Raw genomic sequence first — 22534 nt, 5'->3', positions numbered from 1 at the left:
TATATATATATATATATTTAAGTTGCTAAAATAAGCCTGGCACTGTAGTTTGTACAAACAACGCTTAAACAAGAGTTTAGGGAACATATTAATTTGTGGATTATTATACATTTGGTGCTCTAGCAAGGATTTACGGCAGCAGGAGTAGTTAGTCATGGATGGACATACATTAGACGGCACATTAATCAACTGTGTGACATTACCACTGCCCATGAAGAAGGTTTTCTTAATGTCTTAGACATCTGACTATTATGCACAGCTGTGGCTATTTATAACACCCATAGTGTCATCACATTATCCACAAGATAAAATCAATTCTGTCATGATATCTCAATCAACATCAAAAGAGAAAGATAATCAGTAAGGATTTTGTTACTGTCATGCACATCAAACAACAGTTTACAAAGTGCTCCATGATATAGGATAAAATTAAAAGAACACACAGGATGATATAGTTATGTCTGATTGATAAAACCAAATGTTAACTAAGTAAGAACGGAACACACAAAAGCATTTCATTAAAACATCTTTCATTGGCATCATAGGTGTGTGGAAAGTACGGTAAAGCATGTGAGTTTTGGTTTTCAGTACTGGATGAGTGAACACGTTTATACATTATGTCGGGCTACTGTTTTTAAAGCAGTTTGTTGTGTAGTGTATTTAGGGATTGTATATAGTATCTTCATGGCATATTGCAAAAAGACAGTTTATTTCAGCTCATGGTAATCTCTAAGTGTAAATTCTTTTTTCATGTTGGATAAATGCTAAAACACAACCTACAAAACACACATCATGTTTTACTCTGGGTTCTGGACAAAAGCAGGAACTAGACTTGTTGCAACTGTAGAACAGAAGTGTGAGTGCGTTGTTGTGTATTGTGCAGCAACTTATAAGTGACAGGCAAACCTTGTTCTATACAGTAGGCATGGTTTGACTTAGAAACTTATTCCTCTTTACCGAAGCTGTTTTTTTTTTTTACAGTCCAGACTTTCTCAAGATGTTTAGATGTTCAAATGTATTCATTTATGTGACAGTATCTGGGCTAACTTTAAACTTGCATTAACTGTGACAGTTCCTTGCCACTGCAGTAGTTTCCTCCTGGTTCAGAAACTAAAAAGTGGTACTTATCAAACGTCTCTTAAGTCTTCTACGTTTTGCCATTTGGCATCCTTTAACATACACTTGTATTGTAATTTCACTACTTTTAAATCAGTCTTTTTTAATGTAGATGTCAATTTGCATCCTTGTTTAAATCTAATTTTGACTACCAACAGGTAGAGTTTGTTGCTACAATGCTAAACCTCTACATACGCAGAAGTTGTGAATTCTGTTAATTTATCTCCAGAGTAAGACTCTGTATCGGAAGTGGATAGTATTTTTTTGTAGTTATTCTTACCTTCTTTACCAAGTATCCCTCTCTGATCTGCTGTGGCTCCATGACCCTGGTCTTTGCTGTGGTCAGCTGCAACTTGTGTCAATGTTTTAGTGACAGTTAAGAAAAAATCTTACCCATCTCTCTCTTTCTCTCTCTCTCTCTCTCTCTCTCGCTCTCTCTCTCTTTGTCTCTTTGTCAAAACCACAAACACACACAGACACACACAAGCAGGAAGTTGTGCTTCTGGGTGTGTAGTGATGATTGGTCAACCAGCTTCCTCTTCTATGTGGTATTATTAGTTACAGCTACTTCTCTGCTGATGTCTCACATCTATCTAGGCAAGACAAGGCAAGGCAGCTTTATTGTTGCTTGTTTATTGTTGTATAGCACATACACCCACTCAGCAACAGGGCAATTCAAAGTGCTTTATACAAAAAATGTTTAAAAACAGTTAAAAAACAACAACAGATGAAACACAGAAGAAACAGTTATCTACAAATATTTAAAGAGGTAGCTTGACAGTTCCGTTTTGGTCTTGGACAGCTCTGCGGTTACAGTAAAACGAATTTGTTTTGTCCCAAATGTATCCACCTTTAAATTAAACTTTTTGTCCTGCTGTTTCCTATGTTAAATGTATGGCTTTTTCCTGCTGTATATACGGCAAATATAACTCTTTGTTATTGTCTCAAGCTGCTATACTGATATACTTTCCTTGCCCATGCCCATACTGTGATCTGTGTTTTTTTTTTTGTGGTTGTCTTTCAAATTTCACATTTCTGCTGTACTTTTTACATTTTGTCTAATGGTATACTTTTTACATTTCTGTAGAAGATGACTAGCCCTGAGTGTTTTTGAAAAGCACCAGAAATAAACTGTACTTCTGTCATAAGTACACAAAAAACCATTGACCCATAGTATCCATCCCAACTCTATATTTAGCTAGAGTATGAATAATTATGAGTGCCTGATTTAGCTATGGGTACATCACATCGGCTGAACTGAGTCAGACTACAGGAAGGCCTATTTTTGGAAGCTTCTTCTTTTCTTGATTGCTAAATGTAAAGGGTGTTGCACTTGTATTGAATAGTGGACAGGCTGAATGAACTGTGGGCTACAGTCTTATTAATTTACTAACCCATTAACCTATATCAACAAGATGTAGCCTACAGTTGTATTTATGTATTAGCCCATCCGTGCCTGCAACAGAAAGTTTAGATGTCCTTTAGGTGGAAGTGTTCAAGTCTGATGGAATTTTAAATCTGTCAAAAAGTTTGGCTGAAAAGTGAGTTGTTCTTATCATGCTATATATACAAAAATACTTACTGTATTTTGTCATGGTTAAAGAACAACTACTTGTCCCATGTGCCCAAATACTAAATATAGTATGATAATAAAATTTATTTCAGAAAAAACAAAGAGCACAATCAATTCTAAGGTATCTATGAATATCTATCTATCAACATGCACACATATGAAGTGTGACATTTAATGGAACTGTACTCAGTATTCAGAAAAAAAAGTATTCTGGGATAGCCTCCACAGACTGTTCCCCAATTCGTCAAACAGCGCTCTTATCTGATCTGATCTCTGATTACAACACTCAGTGGGAGTGTGACTTCATTCTCTGCTCCAGATGCTTTTACTCCACTATATACTTATATAGTGAGTTGTTTACTGCCAAATTCATGTTCTGAATTACAGGTACAGCTTTAATGAACTTTTTCCAATTTTTAATATAAATCCTGACTCTGACTGTTGATAAAAGTGTGATTTTTCATGTGATCTAAAAATGTGAACGTTCTCCTGTTAGATACTTGCCCAAAGTATGTGTGACCAGATCTCATGTCTTTAGACCACTCACACAAATACATACAACATACACTACATAAGACAGTATGTACTGATTAGTCATAATGATGGAGATGCTTTCTTAGTTGCGCAGTTGTAGTCCTAACTCTAAAAAGCTATTAGACTTGTTGGACTGTCACTCAGCTTTGGTGGAAACAGAATTCACTCACTCCTTATCAGAATGAGTCACAGGGTGTTGTTTCACAAACTGTTGTCATTTCATGACAAGAAAGGAAGTCTTCATATCTGAGGAGTCAGTTGTCATGAACATGGTGGCCTAGCTGTTTGCGTCAGTGGAAAACTTTGAGTTCCAACAAAGAAATGAGTGGGGTGGATGAACCACTGGCTGGTCATGTAGGGGACGGAATGCAAGGGTACAGGTTTGACTTATTTTGGAAGATTCTGTTTAAATCAATACATATATTACAGATTTGTATGTATAGCTTTTACTTTTTAACTCACACTGAAAATTATGTAATACAACAAACTACATAATATAATAAAACATGTTTTACTGTTTTAACTGTACTGTTATTTCGATTCTCCCAATTCACCAATATGAAGCAACTTACAGGTGTTGAACACCTATGGTGTATAATATTGTGAAGATAATGTTTACTTTCTGTTCCGTTTGTATCAGAGGTCTTTAATTCTGCACAATATTGGTTCTGAAAGATACAGTTTGCCGATACATCCAAATGAAGGTTATTCTTGTGATGTTGTTAATGTTCCTCTAGAGGGTGTCACAAACACATTAAAAGATTAATAAGCTTGCTGTACTGCATTGAGGCGTTACCCTAGCAATGATTGATCAAAAAGTGATTAGTAAAAGTGATGATAAAAATAGGAGAATTCCTCATAAGAGTTGACACCAAAATAAAGTCAATGTGCATCTTTATTGGTAAACTGCATCTTATTGTTTTTCGAACATTTTTTAAAATTGTACCCCCTTTGAATTGCTTTTTTAAGCCAAGTACCCCCTGACCAGTGCAAAAAACTTTTGGTAGATAAAAAATGTCTATTTAAAGAGGTACCGCCGGCAGTGACAGATTCACTGCAAAACAACCTTTTTTAAACAAAAACATTAAAATGCTACATTTCAAATGAAATGAATTCATTCATTATTATAGTATAATTATTTTTAGGAATTGTGCATGACATATTTTTAAATTACAACTTTAGCAAAATTGACTTTCTCTGCATTACTCCAAAGTACCCCTAGGGATACGCATACCTCCATTTGAGAAACACTGTTGCAATTCATGTTGTATTCATAGTCCCAAAAATGGGAAGAGGTTTTAAATATAGCTTCCTCATTTTAATCAACCAGTTATTTTATGATACGACCATATTGTACAAAGGTACTTCTGATGATGATCTCACATCTGTAAACACGGATCTCAAGGATGTTCTCTCTGGTCGTGGCACTCATCAAAAGGGACAACGACCAAACTGTCCGTGCCTCTGCATGGATTCATGCTTTCCTCTTTCCCATGCTATAAGTAAACATCATTGCAGGGACGGGATGGGGGGTGGGGGGTGGCTAGTGTTTATGAGTTTGTTAATGAATCTTGGGGCATAAGAGTCATCGCTCTGCGGTGGTGTTTGAAAAGGGGCTTGAGTTATGGAATATTAATATCACTGAGAAAACAAAGGCGCCAGATCTCGTATTCTAACCAAGAGCAGTCGCCAAGGACATCTTCTTAGATAAACACTTAACCCTTCTTTGCACTGAAGACATAAAGGTGCAATAACAACATATCTCAGAGAAAGGGAATCACAATCAAAACATTGTTTTGGTTTATTTTACTGAAATGTCTCTCTCCTCTTCATCCTGCTGTGCTGCTTTTTTATCTACATGTGGTGCATAAAGCTATGAAGAGGAAACAGACCTGTTGGCATTGAGCTTGAAGAGGAGAAGAACTGTGTGTGTGAGCATGATAAAACTGAAGAAACAAGACATCTTTATAAAAACCCACCCACTCTCTTTCAATATTACAATCTATTTTCCCACCTGAAATGACCAATGAACTACACCTACCAGGAGTACTTATGTCAGTAGAGTTTGTTTCTAAAACCATTTGTTGCATGTCACACATTTCTCCCACTCTTTTCTGTAAAAGTGTGTTTTGTACTTTGTTGTAAAAGGTGAAAGTTCTCTTCAAAGATTGACTGAAAACCACAAAGTCAGACCAAATTTTCCATTTGCAATAAACCGTTTACTTTATACTAAATACTTTCAGTGTTTTGTAAACAATAGTTTTTCAATTTCATTTCTTGTGTCTGATTGATTTGTTTCTGATTTCTCAATTCTCAAGCGTGGTATTACTAAAACAAAGGAGGGGGGTAGTGACGCCATTTATTGGAGTACTGTCAATTATCAATATTTCTTTATTAACAATGGATCACCCAACTTTGTAGTTCCTCTCATCTCTACTGACTTTGTTCATTTTTGTTTCATAACTTTAGTGTTTTGTTTTGTGGGGGAGTCTTGGCCCTCTCATCAACGTCGTTTTCAGAAATAGCTGCAGCTGTTTACAGTGAAAAATCTTTGTTAACCCCACCGAACGCTGCCGGACAAAGTTGGCGACTAGCGATTAAGAGACAGATATTTCCAAATGGAGTTGGTGGAGAATAAAACAGAGCTAAAATGAGAGTAAGTGTAGGACTTCTATTCACCAGGTGGCCAGAAACACAACTTCAAAGGAATGCTCAAAATGTTCTACATCTGCTGGATGTGGGAATGCTAACATGTTTATCATTAAATTACTTTAAAAAAGTAATTAGTTACAGTTACTAGTTACTTCTCCCGAAAAGTAACTAATTTAGATATGCAGTTACAAATTATAAAAGTAACTAGTTACTTCAAAACGTAACTAATGCGTTACTTTCAAGTACATTTTTAAATGCTCAAATGTGACCCCACCTCCTCCCCTCTTTAACAAAACGTAAAATACATGTGCATATTCAATTGTTTTTGTTAAATCTGAATATTATGATGAAATGGACACTTAATGCAATACATTTAGTAACAGAAACTATACACAAATCTAAACTCTTTTAACGTCGCTGTAGGACAAAGTGAGACTAGCCTCCAATCTAATGCCATGTACGTAGATATTATGTCTAGCAGATCGACATGAATAACAACATAGATGTTTTGGAACTTTTGATATTTATTGCTCCTCAACAGGCCACAACTGGGCAAAATTAAATAACGCTTGTTAAGCACTATAGCAAAAATAAATAACAAATATGTACGCTCTTTGTAGAGCAAATAATGTAAGTGGCCTGACGTTTATACTTTCAAGCCATGCCTGTCGCTTGTTGACTGACTCGCTTGTGTTGTTCCTTGTGTGTCCAACTATGCGTGCTTACGAACACCGCCCAACTCTACTTCTGATTGTCTTACCATGAGATTTTACTCAACCTCAGCCAATCATTAGCTTTTATGCGCTTGTCTTGTGCACTGCCCACTAACCAAGGAAGAAAAAAAGTCTTGGCTCAGAGATTTAGTTGGTCTGAACAGCTTCAATTACAGTAACGTGCCACATTTTTTGGCAGTAACGGTAGCAGCATTATTAAGATGGGCAGACTAATCAATTAGATTACTCGTTACTGAAAAAAGTAACGCCGTTAGTAATGCCGTTATTTTACAACGCTGTTATTCCCATCACTGTTCTAAAGTGGCCACATTTCTTCCACCACTACTAGTACATGAACAGCAGTATAGGATGAGTTCTACTTTTAAGATCCCTTCCATTTGTCTTCCTCCCTTTCCTTATATTGAACACAGCAATAAATACTGCATGTGTTGTTCCTCCCGCTGTCCCGCCCTTGCCATAGCTCTTGTTTTGCAGCCTAGGCATTGAGACAACTTCATCCTAGTCTTCCGTACCTCACAAGTACCATCAATAATTCTGCTAAAGAGTACACTGAGCTGAAAATGGGAGGAGGGGGGGGTTGATGGCTTTTCCATGGCACACTCAATCTCTCTCCCTCCTTCTATTCACAATTTGCTCCTACACTTCCTAACATGACCTTCTGCAATGGTTTATCATTTCGTGCTGTATGAACGACAGGCACACACAGCAGGAACATGGATTTGAGCCTTGAGCCATTTTTTGTCTTGTTCAATGTTGTCAGGGACTATGTACAAAAAGACATGACATGCAAGAGCTAATACACTTTACTGTGTGTTTGTTCACACATCGCGCTGGACGTTCAGCATTGTTTTGATAAGATACAATCTGAAAGATTTTCATGAATCAAACTGACATTATCTCTGGAATTAAAATTACTTGCGATTGTGTAATGAGAATTTTACTCCAATGCAGATACATGTAATTTGATTGTTAGTTTTAGCTCAAAGTAAGTTTCCCAAATCAACCAGAACGTAGAATACCAACACAACGAAAGTGAAAAGTGGGGAGCACCTCAGCAAGATTTTTGGCTTTTCAATACTACTCGCTACCATAAACGCTCTGTGATGACGAAATAGGCTTTCCATTGATATATATTATTTCAAAATTCGTAATCGGCACACAAAAATTACCACATGAACATGACCTGTACATAAACATTGGATTAAATAATGTGACGATTCCACAAACTGCCATGAGACTGCCATTGCTGTGAACTGTTATCATGATGAAGTCCCTTTTGCCCACAATGAGCAGATGTACCCATATATCTACAGAAATCATCCCAGATTGTATCCTCTAACTACATCTTCTTCCTCTCAATGGAGAATATCTAGGGGTGTTTTACAGATATGTTGAAAGTGTTGATATTTTTTTGTTGTAATTTGATTTAATTCCATAAGTAATTACACAAACAAACAGGAACAAATAAATAACTGTAAAATAGACGATTAATTCCAAACAAATAACAAAACATACTTTGCATCTTACAATGTAGCCTTAATTTGGTGTCAAAAGTTCTATGAGCAAAAATATATGACATACTCTTCACCAGACACCAGATCATCATTATGTGTACATATTTTTAATTAACTAATTACAGGAAAGCTTGGACATAGAAGGTGAGAGAGAGGGGGAATGACATGCAGCAAAGAGCTGCAGCCTGGAACCAAACCTGTGGCCGCTGTGTTGAGGACTGAGCCTCAGTATATGGGCATGCACCCTTCCAAGTGAGCTACCCAGGCGCCCTGAACACCATTTTGTAAATTCACACAAAAATGTTCCTCCTCACAGTGATTTTTTTCTCTAATTACCCCTCAATTTAATCATCTGGTGGGGTGTAAAATAAAATGAGCAATAAAGGGCAAAGACATCAAGTTCACAGCCTAAATTGACAACAAAGTGAAACGAATGAGATGCTGGAGAAGATGGCCCACTGTGGTGGGACTAATAAACCTGCAGGCTTGTTCGCAAGAAGGAGTAGGAGGCTCCTCCATCTGCCAATTAAATGAAGAGGAAATTAATGGATATACAGTTTCATTGGGGATCAGAAAAGACGGATGATGCTGTGAGCCCTGCAGGGGGACTCTACTATATCGCTGCAACAACCCCCACTACCCTTGTGTTGTTAAACGCCTCGAGGAGAAAGCACACTTATTTATCCTCATAATTTGTATATCTAATCTTTCTGTGCCATTGCCAGAAACTCCTTTTAAGAGTTTAGTTCTAAGGAAAAACTATGCTGATGATTTTTTTCAGTATATGCTCTCATACTGATAAGTCTTCTTATCCCTCACCCCACACATGCTTAGCCCCTGGCTCTTTCTACCCATTATTTTGGAGCAGATCATTGAGTGCACACACCAGGTTATGGCTTTACAAACTGTATAGGGATAACTAGTGACTATTGAGACAGCCACATAGTAGTAATACCAAATGCAGAGGCGCAATGATTTTGATTGACTTCAAGTGCCTTGTCTAAACCTTTTAAAAGGTATTGATTTGAGTAACAGCCCAGAGCCACCGAGGTGATTTCTTGTCATCATTATACTAAAGCCCTGGTGAGGCCCATCCATATGTCTGTCTGTTCAATCTCAGTGCCCTGGAGATTGTTTTTATTTTTCCAGCTTTTACATGAATTTAATTTGATCTGTAGCACTTTGACAACACCTGTGGAAGATGTTGCCATGTTATGCCCCTTTAGCTACTTGAAATTGATGCTGACATTCATTCTTGTGGCTCCAGGCTGGGCCATTGTGCCTACATCATTATAGTACAAATGTCAAATTGTCTTTTTTTTCTCTTTCTCAAAGCCAGGATGGATCATTGTTCCAGCTGTGCATTCATTTGCCTCGGGCTTTGGTATTACTTTGTTTGAGACAAAGAAATAGATCACAGTCAGCATCTGCACCCAGTGAGATGACATTGACAACATGCTAGTAATTTGTCCTTCCTTTACACATTCTACAATGAAAATACCACCCCCAAAAATAGATTCTGTGAACTATTTGTTCTTTACAGATAGAGACTACTCTAATATGTTATATTTAACACACAAATTGAATCTATATTAACAGGCTTTAGCACATCTCTACTGTTGTTGATGATCTAGTTTTCATCAAAAGTGGGTACATGTGGCTGTGTGAGAGCACTGGCATGGAAATAATATGTTTTGATGGGAAGGGCTGGCTCGCTCCTGCTCTTGGGGACAGAGGGTAGCAGGGAGTGAGAAGATGCCAAACAACAGACCGAAAGCAGGATATAAATCAAATCTCTCCGGAGACAATAGTGCTCATGACACATACACATACACACACGCATGCAGGCACACACACACACACACACACAAACACACACACACACACACACACACACACACACACACACACACACACACACACACACACAGACTATTTTCTAGGGTCTGCTGGTGCATCAGTATGTACCTAAGCCACAGGGTTAATGACTTCAAACTCGTAGCATGCAAAAGTGATTACAAAAGCAGAATAGTAATTGGGATTGAAAGCATTAGAGATATGATTTTAAAGATATTTTCAGGAATAATAAGGTATTGTCAGTCAGGTTTGTCCTAGCTTATGAGGTTAGATGATAGTGTGTATTGTACATTTTCTTTAATGCAAAATAAAACTAAAGTAATAAAACAAAGACCAATTGAAAAGTGTAATTACATGTGAAGACAATGTCTCCACAGATTAAAGCTTTGTCCAGATTCAGGAATTGGATCCTGTGACATTGCTCACTCTGTGCCTGTGTGTCTGATTTTGTTCAGAAGCCAAAAGGCAGAGTAGGAAAAACAGGAAATAGTCTACATCTGAATGGCTTGGCCCTCAGTCTATTTAAGTTCATTTGTTTTAGCTCTGTCTCTCTCTTGTATTTACAGTATACTGGCCTTCCATTAGATATGGTTTGGGGTAGGTTTTGTCTCTTACTTTTGTCCAGGATGGATCAGGTCACAGAACAGCTTGAACCATTTTCTTGTTTCTGAAACAAAGGGTGATGACGCAGGTGGCTGCGTTCTGGACCAGTTGGAGTCTATTGATGTTGGTAGAGCTGATGCCAAGGAGAAGTGAGTTGCAGTAGTCCAGTCGGGAGGAGATGAAGGCGTGAACGAGTCATCTCTTCTCACATGCTGTGTCTCTATGATCCATCCTGTCCTATTCATTGTAGCCTTCTCATGGACATTGCCCCGTCATCACACGCTGTAGCGGGGGGGTTGGCTTGTTACGCCACTTGTACAATAACTGTAAAATATGTTCTTAGAGTATGACATATTTACTCCTTACTTGGCTTTTTGATTGGCCAAATTCACATCATACTTCCTTTGATTGATGACCACCTGACTGTGAATAGAATGGGTTTATATATCTTCTTTTTAAGTAGACAAGGATCACCTATGACCATTAGACAGTAGCACACAGTATTGTAGGATTCCGGCTGTTATGATGTACTTCATCACATGCAGTCTTAAAAGGGGTCAGCCCTTGGATTGAAACATATCATAAATGTTTGGATTTCCATGCATTTGTCCAATTTTAGCAGATTATCAAGGTCTGCCTCATCCCCCAGCCTACATGCAAGAGTTGTTATTGTTTGATCCCAGTACTTGGAGTCGATTGCCAATTGCTATATTCACATTATAAGTTATTCCAGTGTATTTCAGCATATACACGTGTCCCTCATCAGTGCCAAAGCTTTGGCCTGGCTGGGAGCAGCAAACCAAGTTGTTGTCCTCAGAGGATATTATTAGGAATTATTAGGAACTTGAATCCCCTAGCTTCTCCAGCAACCTCTTTATATTTGGCTCTATAGAGATTTCATCGATAAATAAAAAATAAACTCTAATAAACAGAAAGGAACCAGCATAATTTTGGTTCTCTGACTTTACAAAGAACAATTGTCCCTTGGAAAACTTCCTTGTGTGTCCTGCATGCCTGATATGGGTTTTACATTGTAATACCTTTATTTTTAACCAGACATGAGATTAGGTACATACTGACTGAAAACAATTCACATTTTTATAAATTGTTGATACATATGTAAAAATCAGTTAAAACTGTTTGTAAATGTTGATTAATAACACTACTGAAGATATATGATTGTATATTTTTATGAAGTGATGTCAATCATTCATTGTCACTTTATACATCAATTGTGATTGCTTCAAGGAGTTAGTTATAGTTGTTAACAGGACATCCATCCATCCATCTTCATCCACTTTTCTGGAATCGGGTCGCGGGGGCAGCAGCTCCAGCTGGGGACCCCAAACTTCCCTTTCCCGGCCACATTGACCAACTCCGACTGGGAGATCCCGAGGCGTTCCCAGGCCAGGTTGGAGACATAATCCCTCCACTTAGTCCTGGGTCTTTCCCGAGGCCCCCTCCCAGCTGGACGTGCCTGGAAAACCTCCTTAGGGAGGTGCCCAGGAGGCATCCTTACCAGATGCCCAAACCACCTCAACTGGCTCCTTTCAACATGAAGGATTAGCAGCTCTACTCAGAGCTCCTCTCGGATGACTGAGCTTATCACCCTATCTCTAAGCAAGATGCCAGCCACCCTCCTGAGGAAACCCATTTTCGGCCGCTTGTAGATCTCGTTCTTTTGGTCATGACCCAGCCTTCATGATCATAGGTGAGGGTAGGAACAAACACTGACCAGTAGATCGAGAGCTTTACCTTCTTGCTCAGCTCTCTTTTCATCACAAAATAATAAATTGAATGTAATACGGATTCTCCGACCAATTTCCCGCTCTTTGTTAACAATAACAAGCACACTTTAGTCATTTTTTCTTTTTACCACTATGTTATGTGTGTTATAAAACATTTATTAATTGTTCATGTATTGCCTGTTCATTCATATATTAATATATTTGTCATGGATTTATTTGCTGACTGGTAAAAAAAAAAAGAAATAAAAAAAGAAAAAAGGGGGCAGCCAAATTATTGTTTGATGGCCTAATTGATTTATTATTGTTTTTTTCAAAATTTTTACATGAATCCATATCTAACATATTATTATCACAAATACATTGGCATATTTATTAATGCATTTTTACATTCATAAATACATTTTAACAACAATGATGATAACCTTGTTAGAGGTAAAGTAGCTGCTATAGCAGCAATCCAAAGATACAGTTAAGCTTAAGGATTCACTGTCCATGTGTTTGACACATGATGTATAAATAATGTCCATCCAATAATTCATTATCCTCCATCTGCCTAGTTTGAGATGCAGCTACATTTTCTAAAAACATGTGGTAGTGAGGCCCTGCTCCGTCTCTTTCAGCTAAGGGGTCCTTGGCCTAAAACCCAATGAAAAGTGAAGACAAGTCTCCTGCTGTATATCAGCTACTAATCAAGTTTGTTCTCCACTGTATGGTCTGCTTGCAGAACACTGATGTCTCTCATTTACAGGATAAGTGGTGCATGACTTCTTCCATGCTTTGGCTGTCACCCCTCACTCTCTGGTCCTGACAGTTGCCTTGTAAACAATGTGCAATGGGGAGCCAAATCAGTTGGCACATTTGTGACTGACTACCACCTGCCATTGACACACAGTGATTGTCAACCACCTTCCACTGGCCGGGCTCTTGTTTGATTTAATCCTCATTCCAAAATCCATCGTAACATGTGTGCTGCCTCATGCATACCAATAAGAGGGCTGCCTGGGAGGTTACATTTTTCATCATCTGATAGTAGAAGACAAATTGTGGAATAACTAGCAATAATGATATAAGATTTTCAGTGGTAGAGTTTTGGCAAAGCATGCTGCATATTTTTATTACAGGCGTAACACAGTGAGCACTCACTTTTGGTACTGAAATGTGTCAAACTGTTTTCTGTGCTGCAATATCTGTGTCATGTTCACAGGGTCCAAGATGTTTATTAATTATGAAAAATTACAAGCAGTCCATGACAACTTGCCCCTGATTTGTTTTGTGTATTGAAAATTAATTGAGGGATGGTTATTTGTAAATGGAACCAATTAGTACAAACATGTTTGTGTCTGTAGCAATATGTCAAAAGCATATCTTTTAGATTTAATAAATATTTAATTACATTTGAATAAATGACAACATTTTTAGAATCTACTTTCATTCTCTAATATCAACAAATGGAAGACCACACATAAAAAATGATGCGCTGTCAGGATCATTGAAGTACTTAACTGTGGTGGCATTCATTTTTTTGACATTTGGAAACTTGAAGCCAATACTGTTTCAGTGTAGGTAACCAGATATCAAAGCTGGTTTGAAATTAAACACGAAACAGTGGTTGCATTCGATTCTTTAATAAGGATAAGAACCAACAGGACACATGCTACAAAAGATGAGGTGGGACTGTGAAAACTGTGAATATGTTCAAATATAATATGCTACGAAAATGATCATTAAAAGAAATATCCGTCATGTAAATCAGAGCAGTGTTCCCTCTCTTTCAAAGTCAGATGGACGTACATCCCTGGTGGAGTGTTATGAATCATTGAAGCTGTGAAGAAATGTTACTGCATAGTAAAGAAGACCCAGATCTGACATCTTTATCTGCATAACAAGGAAGCCCGTGATTTTCTCACAGACAAAAACCTTGACGTTTCTTTGATATAATCCACATGTTTTATTCATTGAAAGCCTACTGGGAGATTTGTGCTTTGGCCAAGTGTTGCTTGTTGAGCCATTTAGCACTAATTCCCCCTGAAATTGTTATTGTTATTGTTTGTACTTAAACAACAATACTATATCCCTTAAATCTGTTGGCTTAAGGATTTGTCAGACAACCACAAATGGATTTTAATTAGATTAAACATATCTTCGCAGTCATTGGCCGAACACCTGATTGAATTATTATGATTAAGCTCAGTGTTTATGGACGAATGATTCCGACCTACCTAAAAATCGGGAAGGGACACTTCAAGGACCATTTTCACCAGAAGTAGCATGCTTTGCATGATAATGTTTCTTCAGTGTCTACCCAGTGATTAATGCGCTTTAATACTGGTGTTGAGTTTAGTCATTTGGTTTGTGTAGAGAAGCATTAGCTGCTTTAATGCATGTCTTAGATTCAAGTACGGCTTCTAATCCATAATAACGTTCATACCTGAAATTCACAAATCTCTTAGATGTAGTTTTACATCAAGCACATCAAGTCTTTGCCCGGAAACGTAGTCACACAGTATATAGTGTCCATTGATGCGGGTTCCTCAGCTTCCACCTTGTGCTAAATTAAGCGAGAATCTCTTGGCACCCGAGAGTTCACAGATGGGTATAAAACTCACAAAGTACATTTTTCAGATAAAAGTTAATCTTTCCATGTGACAGTGTTGATATATGTCATGTATATTTATACAACAATTCCATATCAGAGGCTTTGGTTTATGGCAATTGAAACTCATGCTTATTGGAAATGTGTATATATTTTCCTGCATTTTCTCCACCTTATCTTATTTTCAATACATATTTTATGATCTGTTTTTCCAAAAAGAAAATCTCTCTAATCTCTCTCTAATCTAATATAACAATTGTTGCATTGTGTTCTTCAACTACTGCATTTGAGGTTTCCATTTGAAGAAAAATACAGCCTTGAAGTTTTAATTAATAATTGTAATTTACAAGAATTATAGTAAAGGTCTTACATGATTCAAATTTGGTATGCAGGATATTGTACAGACAATAAATTGCTTAATTTGTATTTTGAGGTTTATTTTAATATGAATTAGGATTTGTATTATTTTCAAACTATGAGACATTTCTTCCACAAATTTAACAAATACTTTGTAAAATTACTTTTCATCAACCATTGTTATTTGATAATAAGTATTGCGGGCGCCTGTGGGCGCCTGGCCTGTCAATCCCCCATCCCCCCTCTCTCTCCCCTTTCATGTTTTCCTCTGCCCTGTCGAAAAAGGCCTAAAAATGCCACAAAAAAAATTGTCCTGGCCTGTGACATGGGCCATAATACAATACATGAGAGGTATTGAAAAAATTTAATTATATAATTAAAAGCAAATTGATTTTCACACTCCAAGTCTTGTAAGAACATCAGTAAAGAATCGAGAGAATTCATTCTCATGGCAGCAATGCTTATAAATGTCCCTGATATCTTGAGTAAGACAATGCTTAGGAAAGAAATGTAGTGTATATATGTGCACAGCAACCATGGTAACCAAGCAGGTAACATAGTAACCTGTCGTTTTTCATATTACTGCAGACTAATAAAAAACAACATCTGGGCTGTTTATGGCACTATAGAATGAGCTGGAAGAACACAGGAGCATGATTCCTGTAGAGTACATTACATGACCAAACTGAAACTGTTCTTTGACACCAGTTGTTAAAAAGAGTTAACATTACGTCATTAAAAAACTGTAATTGAAGGCTTAGACTCACTATATAAGCCTCCTCGTATAATGTCAAGCATGCTAACACTATTAATTATGCAGCCTATATACATATTCATAACCAGACAGGTCTGATTGGTCTGAACAAATATGGAGATGCCATTTGACCGTCAACACTTTATTGGTGTTAATGACTATTATCAACGGGGTCAGTTATGGCTATAGAATATATTAGCTCAGTCTTGTATAGCATCATGAGTATAGTGTAAAACCATGAAATCCGAATAGCGTAAATCAAGAGTTTTGAATAGGAAGAACATAATCTTAAAATTGCATTAAACATGAATGATTTGCTTTTATTTAGAATTTACCAGTGTTTTTCCTTCTTCTGATACTAAAGTTTTTTTTTTTCCTTTTGTAGGAAAGTTTTGACCCCGGTCTTATTTATAACCAGATTGAGTTTTAGGTCTAATCTTTTCTTTCACAGTAAGAAGCAGAAGACTTGAGAAAAGAAACATTTAAAAATCGTGATGTATTTGCATACGTGGTTGGAAGTTTGGAATTTGCAAATCAGAGCTTACTGTAGATGGGATCAGTGTGGGATAAGCTCAGGTAAGACTGTACATGTAGGCACTTTATACTATACAATCTCATGTGCAGATTCAGCACTAGCATCTAATGCGCTTGACACTGAGGGTGGTCTTACTCTGCTTAGAGAGATTTACAGAAACAAAGAGACAAATAGACAAATAGACAGATCTCAACTGATCTTTCACATCCTACCTGATGAATAGTTGGAATGCAGATTGCAGATTGTTTTGCAGATGCAAACTGCAAACACTGCACACAAGGTCCCTGCAGTTCATTCTTACTGTTGCATATGAATTGTAAGGTCACAATGTTCTTCAGCAGTTATTTGCTCTGTTAAAGGAGTGTAGGATCTGATTCAAACCTTCTCTACCATTATTCTCGACAACCTATAAAAAAGGTAATCATATGCTTGTGTGTATCCAAAAAACAAAAGAAGAACTTGAAATGTCTAATTTGCCTGGCAGTTAGATCTAACCCCTATGTTTTGTTGACATTAGCTTCACTTTCTAAAGACCTTTCACTGTTTCTGCTGGCATTATTAAAACCATGTAGAAAAGTATGAAAGTGGTTACCCTTCCTTTTGACACAAACTAGGCATGCACATTTAATGAAGGGGCCAAAATAAAGAAATTAAGAAAAAAAAAAATGACAACATGCTATCCAGAGAGGCACTACTGATTGTTAGCTAGTCTCTGTTTATTGACAAACTGTTACAAAACAGTCAAATAACATAAATCTAAATGCTTATTACTTATCTGAGTTGAAAATACTTATAAAAAGTGCTGTCAATGCCAACTTTATATATAGAGAATAATGAAAAAACCCTGCTTGTAACAATGTTTTACAGCTGAGATCTCTGAGATCCCAAAAACAGGTAATGCATAATTTTTCAAAACGTGTTATGAGTTCAAAATCACAATTATAAGCCAAACTAAATAGGAGAAATTGTTAAGAATGAAGGTAAAAGAACAGAGTTAGGTGTGTTTTAAGATGTGTTAGTGGGACCAGCATGTCTCTTCAGGACCCCTAATTGAAGATTGGGGTTAAATGCAGGACTTGGAGGCAGGTAGGTTAAGTTAAATCAAAGTTTACCTGTTGGTTAGTAAAACCAGGGTCCGTCAAGAGTGCTAATGACACAGACAAAAAAGAAGATAAATGGTCACAACAGGGTGAGGGGGAAGCTGGGAATTGATGGAAAGTGCGTAGCCTAAATGCTGCAGAGCTGAATAAGGAGTTGTGTGCACAGGTGTGCGTAACACGTGTACACACGTGACGGCTAAAGTCAGGAAATACAAGAGCCGCGTTTGGAGGGAAAGCAAGTCCTGAAATGACGACAGGAAAACTGATAAGCATTCTTAAGAACTGGTTGTAGCCATAACACACATTCTGAGATGTTTTATTATGTGGACTATACGGTCAAAACATTATCCAGTTGAGGGCGTTCAGTGAGGCTCCAGAGAGATTTAGTTCCACCTCAGTGATATTTAATTCATTTGATGCTCCGAGTAAAATAACAATGTGAGAATGGAATCAAATCCCTGCACCAAATGAACAATGAAACAAAAGTTATTTTGGGCGTGCAAATCAAAATAGTATCAATATCTTATCAATTGTCTATGTAGTTACAGGGTGCTGCAAATAAAGACATTTGGGAATCCCTGCGTGTGGATAAAACTCTCCAGGACAACTTTGGGTGGCGCCAGAGCGCAAGAAAAGAAGAAGTATGAGGGAAATCAACACAATGTACGCGTTAATCTGCCCGGAGAATCGCTTCATGCCGTGTCCACATCGCGCTAGATGATGTGTGAATCTTTTCGGCGGATGGTTGGATTTGCCACCTGTCAGAAATGGTGAACGGGCTTTCTTGCTGAAGACCGAGCAAACCTAGCACTTTTTCATTGGAAAACTTAAACATTTCTGTGCAGGGTCGCCTGCATTAATGATATAAAAGACAACTTTGTCTAACCGGCTGCGCAAGAGAAAGTGAGCCACACGCATATACATTGACAGTGGTGAGATTAAAGAGTCTCTGAGCGCCCGGGGCTCCGACCCCTTTCGCTTTGAAGATTAGAGGGTTGACGACGTCTGAAGGACACTTAGAACTGGATTAGGTATTGTGCAGCCTAACCTACTTCTCATCACTCCTACATCTTATCCTCTGAATATTTGCGCAATGACCTTTGGTGCACTTGGAATACATCGGGTGTGTCCCTGAGGTAAGAACATTTTTAAATACTGAGGTTTTTTTTGGCTGTTGGGATTACATTACATTATTTGAAGTTATGTCCGACAGATACATCCAATTACAACACATAGCAGTTAGTATTTGAAATTGCCATCCTTTACCGGAGCCTTTTACGCGCAAGTGCCATCGCAATCCTTGTGAATAATATTATCGAAATCTACATATATTTGACAGGCACAGCTTTATCCTTCACGTTGCACGTTATGGGTTTATCCAGGCACCATGAACGGTATCTATTTCACGCGCTTAACACGTCAGCTTACTCAAGCGCTCTAAAGAAACAACACTCCATACGCAAGAAAGCACGGCAATTTGCAGAATGTGCACCACAATCTATACTTAAGGAATTCGTGTGTTAGTCAGCGTTCCTGCATGTGTGGTAGTAGGGTCAAAGCTGTTAGCCTTTACCTACTCTTATCGGGAAATGGCCGATAATTTCGGTGGAAGCTTGCTTCTTTCAGAGTGCTACTATTGAGAAACACATGTGATTTGGATTGTCTAGGACAGTGCTATCATTTTTAGCTCTCCCCACGCCAGAAGCCAAGAGAGACATCTTTCCTGTCATAAAATGTTTCACATGGAGTTGCTTCAGTTAGGACAGACTATTCCTTTTGGGATCAACACTACTAAAACACTGAAGAGTATGACATCTATTCTGTAAAGAAAATGAGAAGTTCAGAATGCACAATAGCAGATATGTACAGAGCAGACTGTCAGCTTTAAATAATGTATGGTTTGTAGTTAACTATAAACGCAGTAAATCCTGAGAAAAGACTTTAAAATAGACTTGAGTTGATGATATAGAGTGCACATGATCTGTACCAAACTGAGGGCACAGACAGCTCATTTTGTTGTACCACATAGTAATGCCTTGTCTAATGCCTTGAACTTTAGTCTATCGAACTATACTGTACAATAGCACACAACTGAAGGTCAAATGTATAAGCTCAAAAGCCATTGTAATTAGTTTATTATTGAGTGGCATGAATAATAAAAAACCCTGTGCAACATTGAACATCAGTTCTGTGCAGTTTGACTTTGACTTCCACATTTATTCAAGTTAACATTTTTAGATCTCCCTGAGGACTACAGCCCACAATTAATGCTCAAACCTGGCACACATCTTGATTTGACCATATTTATGTGATTGTAGGTTGTTGCAGACCAATGGGAATTCATCTAGCTGGTTTCAATCAGTGAGATGGAATTTACTAATATTATGTGCATAGTGCTGATTATAATGACCACCAAGAATCTAGGAGTGTGTTTAAAAATACTCTTCTTTCTCTTGTCTTCTATTATGTTATTTTATTCAATGTGTACTAAGGTTCCCATCAGCTACAGGTTTGAGTAAAATTGCGCAGGGAATACTTAAAAAGCATTGCTTGATGTCTTCATCAGTCTAGGTTTAGACCAGTTCTTTCCAGAGGCTCACATTTGGGAAATGAGAGATGAGAAGTAGTGTGGCTCAGGCCAGCCAGACTCCATTGATATTCTGCCTGTGTCCTGCTCCATAGGCAGGCCATTGTCATGGCTTGCTCAGTAGGATAGCATCTGATGATTGAGGGGTATGGAAGAGGGTTGAATGCCAGCATGGAAAGAAACTAAAGGTCCATTTGTTGAAGGTTAAAGTTAGGGCCTCACAGTAAAGGCTGATAGTGTGTGGGAGACTAAATCCCAAAAATTCAAAAATATAACATCTAATATGATATTTTAATAGTAGTTTAATCTGTATTCTATGACATGCACCTTAGTACAAGTCTGAACTATTTCACTTTCTAACAACACGTTTTCAAAATCCACATGGTCCTTTTAATTTTTATCAAATTGTACCATTGGTGGCATACAAATGAAAACGGATTTCCAAACAATGCAGGTTCCTCCCAAGATTCAAAGGGTGCAGCTTCTCTAACATCAGGTGCAACAGTGCCACACTGTGTGGCCACTCAGCCTTAGAAGATTCATGGCCAGCCAAGCAGAAAGATTTATCTGTCGTGAGTGCGTGAAATTGCAATGCTCTGCAGTATTCTGTCCAGGGCTGGTGAGAGACAGATCTTCCATTGCTTTGGGAAATAACAAAGAAGTAACAAAGAGAAGTCACACTCAAAAAAAAGTAGCGAGCCCTAATGGCTGCCTGTGTTCTGTGTCAGGTAGAAGTGATCAAGGCCATAGTCTCTTTTTTTGGGAGGGAAAGAGAGAAAGGAAAATAGCAATCACAAGGGAGAAACAAAGGAATTCATCTGAGGAGTCAAACATATAGTAACTTCTAAAGAGTGCCATGTGAGTTAACAAAAGTTCTGCAAAAGTTTACAAGTGGCAGCTAGAGTTGGATTGCACCCTCAACTCAGCACTGGATATTTTTCCTCACTTAGGTATTATACCTTCCAAATTTGCTGCAATGTCCTCTAAAAGTGTAAAGTAAATTTTTTTCCCCTTTTTACTATATTACTATTACTATGTATTTACTTATATTTGAAATATAACACTGGGATGACAAATTACAATACACATGTCAAAACACAGGCAGTACAGATTCAGATTCAGAGGCTTTTTTTCCATTTTGAAAGGACCAATGGGCTGCTATGACCAACGGATTGAGAATACATTCTCAATTCGTTCAAGATCAGCTTGGTCTTAAGGTGTTATCAATTCATAGCCAAAAGCTTGTAGCAGCATTAGGTTTTAGTGGACTTGACTAACTGTCGTGGTTCGCAGGTAGCAGAAATCTCTGTCAAAGTCCCCACTGAAGCGTGAAGGTAGAAGATTATTTCATAGAAGTTATCTCAATGTGGCAACACCAATAGTCTCAAAATTAATGGAAAATGGAACTTGATTTGAATAGAAAAAACTAACCATATGGACGCACTACAGATTTTCTGGGCTTTCCTTCTCTTGATCTTTCCCGCTGCTTAATCTCTCTCTTCTTGTCACTCTCAAACCCAATGACTAGTTCTGTCCACGCCCTACCCCTTATCTTAAAGAACCTTTTGTTCTTCTTCAGGTTAATTCAATATTTTATTACTGTGTTAATATGTTGTATCCTTTTCTTCAAGATTTAGTTAACACACTTTATTGTTGTAGGGAGAACAGTCGGATAATCTACATTAGGACGTAACAGAATCCTAAAGGGCAATTTGTTCCTCAGCTTCTGTGCTTTCCCCCATTGTTAAGCCTCTGAATGTGCACTATAACTAATGCTGACTGGGCCGCTGTGTCTTGTAGAGAGAAACTTTAAATGTTAGACAAGTATGTTTGAGAATGCTGGGCTGATTGGAATCAAAGGTCATTCTGAGAAAATATGAGTCTTAAAATGAACTTCCTTGTTTCAAAAATGATTACCTAAGTGTCTTTGAGAAGGGCAGTGGTCAACAGTGTGCTGGTTAGCTCCACAATGTGCATGTGTTAGCTTTGTGTGTATACTGTAAGCCACGTATAACCTTTCCTCCATATGGAACTCTCAGCAGATATGTCTGTAAGTAATAAAGAGGCTGCATAATAGTGTTTCCCTTTTATTGAATTGCCCATGCTAATAAGAGTGGCAAACTACAATAGCAACTTGCCAATTACACCAGCAGAAAAAGCTATAATTGAGCTGTTATCATGCTGTTGATATTTGGGCCTTTTGCCCTGTGAATCAATAATTTGATAGAAGCTGATAGCTCTTTGTTGTTTACTTGCCCTTCAGTTAAAGTTCATCTA

The 22534-nt window shown here is 37.8% G+C and overlaps 2 protein-coding genes across 12 annotated transcripts in view; one reads left to right on the top strand and one right to left on the bottom strand.

Moving 5' to 3' along the window:
• Positions 1 to 1558, bottom strand: part of plek (pleckstrin) — a 6685-nt gene extending 5127 nt beyond the window's left edge. The window contains exon 1 of the mRNA XM_032541817.1: positions 1397 to 1558. Within this exon, the coding sequence (XP_032397708.1) occupies positions 1397 to 1438 (42 nt within the window). The 5' untranslated portion in view covers positions 1439 to 1558. The remainder of the gene's footprint in view (positions 1 to 1396) is intronic.
• Positions 1559 to 18383: 16825 nt separating this feature from the next.
• LOC116705547 (protocadherin-15) overlaps positions 18384 to 22534 on the top strand; it is a 207455-nt gene continuing 203304 nt past the window's right edge. For 4 of the 11 annotated variants that reach the window (XM_032541808.1, XM_032541805.1, XM_032541806.1 and 1 more), the window contains exon 1: positions 18384 to 18806. The gene's annotated coding sequence lies outside the window, so the exon portion shown is untranslated. The remainder of the gene's footprint in view (positions 18807 to 22534) is intronic. The other 7 variants (XM_032541815.1, XM_032541813.1, XM_032541810.1 and 4 more) reach the window with 6 other exon arrangements.

Source organism: Etheostoma spectabile, chromosome 17, assembly GCF_008692095.1.
Source record: "Etheostoma spectabile isolate EspeVRDwgs_2016 chromosome 17, UIUC_Espe_1.0, whole genome shotgun sequence".
NCBI lineage: Eukaryota > Metazoa > Chordata > Actinopteri > Perciformes > Percidae > Etheostoma > Etheostoma spectabile.
Note: the sequence above shows the minus strand (reverse complement) of the source record. Positions and strands in the feature narration are given on the sequence as shown.